The 5,160-nt window shown below is 36.6% G+C and overlaps 1 protein-coding gene and 1 long non-coding RNA gene across 2 annotated transcripts; both read left to right on the forward strand.

The window, feature by feature from the left end:
* Window positions 1–1,519: 1,519 nt before the first annotated feature.
* Window positions 1,520–5,152, forward strand: LOC127741683 (uncharacterized). The gene is made up of 5 exons (XR_008002854.1): window positions 1,520–1,583; window positions 2,802–2,890; window positions 3,796–3,882; window positions 4,352–4,444; window positions 4,987–5,152. It is a non-coding gene; the product is annotated as an uncharacterized LOC127741683 (long non-coding RNA).
* On the forward strand, window positions 2,926–3,616 carry LOC107466122 (protein NDL2-like). Its single transcript, XM_052254772.1, has 3 exons — window positions 2,926–3,098; window positions 3,204–3,290; window positions 3,374–3,616. Exons 1-3 carry the CDS (start codon window positions 3,051–3,053, stop codon window positions 3,569–3,571), a joined length of 333 nt encoding a protein of 110 aa, XP_052110732.1. The 5' UTR covers window positions 2,926–3,050; the 3' UTR covers window positions 3,572–3,616.
* Window positions 5,153–5,160: the final 8 nt, after the last annotated feature.

The raw sequence follows: 5,160 nt of genomic DNA on the forward strand, positions 1-5,160 counted from the left end.
CCAGGTTATGACGTGTTTTGGGCGTTCAACTCCGGATCATGACGTTTTTCTGGCGTTTAACTCCAGACAGCAGCATGAACTTGGCGTTCAACGCCAAGTTACGTCGTCTATCTTCGCGCAAAGTATGGACTATTATATATTGCTGGAAAGCCCTGGATGTCTACTTTCCAACGCCGTTGAGAGCGCGCCAATTGGACTCCTTTAGCTCCAGAAAATCCATTCCGAATGCAGGGAGGTCAGGATCCAACAGCATCAGCAGTCCTTTTTCAGCCTAAGTCAGATTTTTGCTCAGCTCCCTCAATTTCAGCCAGAAAATACCTGAAATCACAAAAAAACACACAAGCTCATAGTAAAGTCTAGAAATATGATTTTTGCCTAAAAACTAATAATATTCTCCTAAAAACTAACTAGAACATGCTAAAATCTACATGAAATTACCCCCAAAAAGCGTATAAAATATCCGCTCATCAATACATTCACAAGGAATGCGGGGGAATGAATCGAGGGATTAGCGCCCTACCGCCTTCCCCACATCTAACACATCAATACCATCATTATTCCTTTACATTCACTCATTATCAATCATTAATTATCAATTTGTCATAATTTATAAAGTCACCACACTACAAGAAAAATACCCATTCAGCCACACTTTTTTTAAGCTACATTTGAAAAGCGTAGCCTATTCTATGAATAGGCTACGCTTTTCTCAGTGTTGCCTTTTTATAAGAGAAAAGGATACACAATTGTGGCATCATTTAAAAAGTGTAGCCTTAGGTATTATAGAAATCACTTAAAAAGCGTAGCCGTAGGTTGATATCTATAGGTTCACTTTTCATATCAAAGGAGACGCTTTTAAAGGATAGCCTATTTGTTAAATTTTGGGTGCGTTTCAAAAGTGATGCCTAATGTCTCTAGAGCCAAAAACTTTAACACTTAGTAATTTTTTTCCTTGTTTTTCCTGAAAGACCTTAACACTTAGTAAATTAAAACTAAGCAAATTAAACTTCTGAGTCTGAGTCACCTTCATCCTCGAGCAACAAACCCTATCCAAAGCTTCCTCTTTTCCTTACACCACATCCTCACACGGCTCTGCTACACCACATCCTCACACGGCTCTGCTACACCACACCACCACGCGGCTCTCTTACGACGCAACGACGCCGCAGCTCTCCTACGTCGCACCACCGCCTCGCTATGCTCTTCTGCTTCTTTGCTCGCCGCTGCTTTCTTGTGCTCCGCGTCTCCTTTGCTACTTGTGCCGCCTCTGCTCCATCCTCCCTGCTCGATTCGCTTTCCCTCATCACAATAGGTAGGCTTTTAGTTTTTTTTTTCTGATTTAGGCAATTAGGGTTCCTAATCCCCATTGTCAAGAACAAAACACACAGCTCAAGTTGATGCAGCTGGGCTCAATATTCCTTTTGAAGAAGGCCCCCAGTGTTAGGTTAGCCACTCAGGTCCAATTTCTGTAGGGAAGGCTGTTTAATTAGTTGACACTTGAAGTCCATCTTACTGTGCAGGTAATGGAAGATCTCTGTGAGCGCTATTTTGGTCCTTTATTTGAACTTCTTTCACATGATAAGGTAAGGTGAGATGTTTAACGGCACTTTTATATGCTCTGCTGATCACCCTGTACCACCATAGTAAAATTGCCATGTCAAGTTGTTTCTTCGAAAGCTTTTTAAGAAAGGTGGGGGCCTGAAAGTACTTAAGGTGTTTTGGATGCTAATTTTTAGTTTTGTTTGTAACCCGGTTTCCGTAAGCACCTACTCCCCTCTAAATTCTTCAACTTGAATACCCTTTTTTTCCTATTTATTGCTTATTTTAAATTTTATTTGTGATTTCATACGTATATGTATATGCAGGATGCTGAAGTGAGGCAGAAGAAGCTTTAGTGTTATACTGATATTGACAGGTTGGTGTTCACTTTGTATAATCAAATTTATAAAAATATTACCAGAATAGAAAATATTTAGTTGTCAAGTAAAAGTGGAAGGTGATGTTTTGGTATCTGTTGTATATTAATTCATATGATATTGTAATGAAGCACAGTTGCTTCGAATTTTAGTGCTATTATGAGATTGACATGTGCAATTTGGTTTCTTTGTTTTAGGTTAAGGGTTTCCATACTATAGAATAGGTAAATACTATAACTCATGTGCCAAATACTTTGGACTTATAGTGGCTGTCTTGCTATGCGAAACTTAGTTTTATATTAATGTGTGTGTGTATAAATTCTATAACTCGTGCCAGATACTTTGGACTTATAGTGGCTGTCTTACTGTGTGAAGCTTATAGTTTTATATTAATGTGTGTGTGTATAAATTCTATAACTCGTGCCAGATACTTTGGACTTATAGTGGCTGTCTTACTATGCGAAGCTTATAGTTTTATATTAATGTGTGTGTGTACTTGTGTTGACTTTATTTGAAACAGTGAAGACTGGTCCTAACAGTTTATGGATTACTATTTATTTTTTAATTTATGCAGGATCTGCAATTGGATTCAAGTTGGATAGTCTTTTAAAGCTTACTGACACTTGTGCTTCTAACAATAAGATGACACTGATGCACTATCTTTGCAAGGTATAATAACAATTGCACTATTTTTGACCTCTGCTCAAGGTCAGGTAAATAATTATTGTTCTGATTAGGGATTTTGATGATTGGAACTTCTGATTAGGGGTTTTGATTATTGTTACTTGATGTATATATCTCCTCACTGTTATAAATTCCTTCATTGATAATATTTTAAGTTCTTGCTTTCTTATCATCTTGTACTTTGTTCAAGAGTTGTTGCAGTTGGGAGCTCCTGAGATTGTTCCAGACTATCCAATTCTTTCTGTTGACGACCTAGCAGATCAAATAGCCGAGGTTCTCAACTTTTTTGGGTGAGTAAGTTCAAGCTTAATCTGTAATTGATTTCCATTTAATGACATAAAGTAAATTAGTTTACACCAATTTCCATTAGGCTTTGAATATTGGCAGTTGTTCGTTTTGAGAAGGCAATCTGACCCCAACATTCTTTTTGTCTGCAGTCTTAGTGCAGTAATGTGCATAGGAGTAGCTGCCGGGACTTACATTCTTACCTTATTTGCTGTAAGTTATTATGTTGGTGCTATGCAGCCTCTCCCCTTTTTAAATTACATTAGAGTTTCAATGATGGATCGTTCAATTTTTCTAATGTTTTTATGTTTACAATAGATGAAGTATAGACAACGTGTACTTGGTTTGATACTTGTTTCACCTCTATGCAAAGAACCATCTTGGACTGAGTGGTTGTGCAACAAGGTTCTTTTTCTATACCTAAAACACTATGTTGTCTTGTAAAAATAAATGTTACTTCTTTCTTATGATTTTGGTAACATATGCAGGTCATGTCAAATTTACTCTATTTTTGTGGCATGTGCAGGGTGGCAAAGGAAATGTTGCTGAAGCGGTACTATAGCAAGGTATACTTTGTGCATCCAAATTCCCTCTTTCTACTTCCATTTAGTGAGGCTGAGTTATTTGCTTTTATTTATGGTGATAGGACATTCGAGGTGGTGCTCAATTCCCAGAGTCAGATATAGTTAAAGCTTGCCGAAGGGTTAGTGAATATTTTTTGTTGTTGTACAACAACTCTATTATTTCTGTTTCATTAGTGCTTCTGATCACTCTTGCTGGTTTCATTAGTGAATTTAGTTTATTATGCATATTATTTTTTATTATAAGGCATATTATTAGTGCTTCTGGTCACTCGTGCTTATGATCACTTTTGATTCCAAATTGATGATTCCATTGTTGATTTTATCAGAGGAAACATGAATTCAGAGGAAGCTGCATAAATTCCCAGAAGAACTAGTAGGCTTCATCTTCTGCACAAAATTCTGCTTCATATTTAGTTAAGTTTTGTTTGCTTTCTATTTCTTTTTGGTCTTTAGTTTCATCCTATATTATTATTAGTTAACTGGTTTCAATTTTGTTCCTTGGGTTTGAGTTTCTCCTCCAAAAGAGCTAACTTCTTTTTCATGTGATTGGTTATTTGGATATTATGGGCTTGATTGTGTAAATGTGTAACTATGATAACAGGGTGAAGTGGATGCTGTTTTTGTTCATGCTATACTAGCAGTGTGAAACTTGCAGTGTGTCTAGTGATTCTTTGATAGTGCTAGTTCAGTTGGAATTTTTATTTCTTCTTGCACTGGGATTTCCCTATAAGCCACGTGGTTTACTGTTGCATTTGTCAGTTTGTTTTACACTTTGTCTACTTACTTTATATATTCTTTCCCATTTACTGGAATTTTGGCTTGTTTGATTTTCTGGATAGATGTACCGATAATTCACCCTATTTGCATATTTGTGTTTTGCAGAGTCAACTGAAGGCTAAGTGGGAAGAGTAGAAGAAATTGCTTGAGAAGGCAAGAAATGACGCTAAGAAGAAATATGATGAAATAAATGAGCAGGTTTTCTTTTCACCCGTTTAGTTTCACTGATGCCTTATTCAGTTATCCTTCAGTGTTCTTGTTGAATTATTGTGTCCTAACTTGCTCTTATTGTCTAGTATTAAACTGTTGTCTACCCAACACATTAAAAAATTGTGGTCCATTGATGTGTATATGAGGAATTCATTATTTACAGGACTGTTAATTTATTTGGTATCTTTGGTGAGTGTTGGTTGCAGTTTGCAACCTGAGATCAGTTACAGTTAGCAAGTCTAGTTAATCACTGTCAATGTGCAGTCTGTGCCACTGTCGGTGATTGAATGACCTCTTCTTCCTAACTCTGTATTTTCTCTTTATCTTCAACTCAAAATATAAAAGAAATAATGGGTCACATTGTAATGCAATTTTAAACAGAATGTCCATAAACTGTATTTGATAGCAGGTAGTAACACTGTTTCTTCCTTGTGGCAAGCCCACATAGTGAACTGTTTTTATTATTTATATTTTATTGCATTGGTTTCTTTCAAATTACTTGTGTGATTGATGTCATCAACCTCCTTCAGAATAAAATACTTCATAGCCATCTTGAAGCTTTGCATATTCGGAAGGCAAAGAAGGAGCGCAATGCTGCTAGTATATCATTTGGAAGTAGTAGTGCAGATACATTTGGTGATGCTGGTCTTCAAACTGTGATGACTTGTCTCCGGAATTCAAAAGAAATTGTAAATACTTGTCAC

Source organism: Arachis duranensis, chromosome 9 (genome assembly GCF_000817695.3).
Source record: "Arachis duranensis cultivar V14167 chromosome 9, aradu.V14167.gnm2.J7QH, whole genome shotgun sequence".
NCBI classification, from domain to species: Eukaryota; Viridiplantae; Streptophyta; class Magnoliopsida; order Fabales; family Fabaceae; genus Arachis; species Arachis duranensis.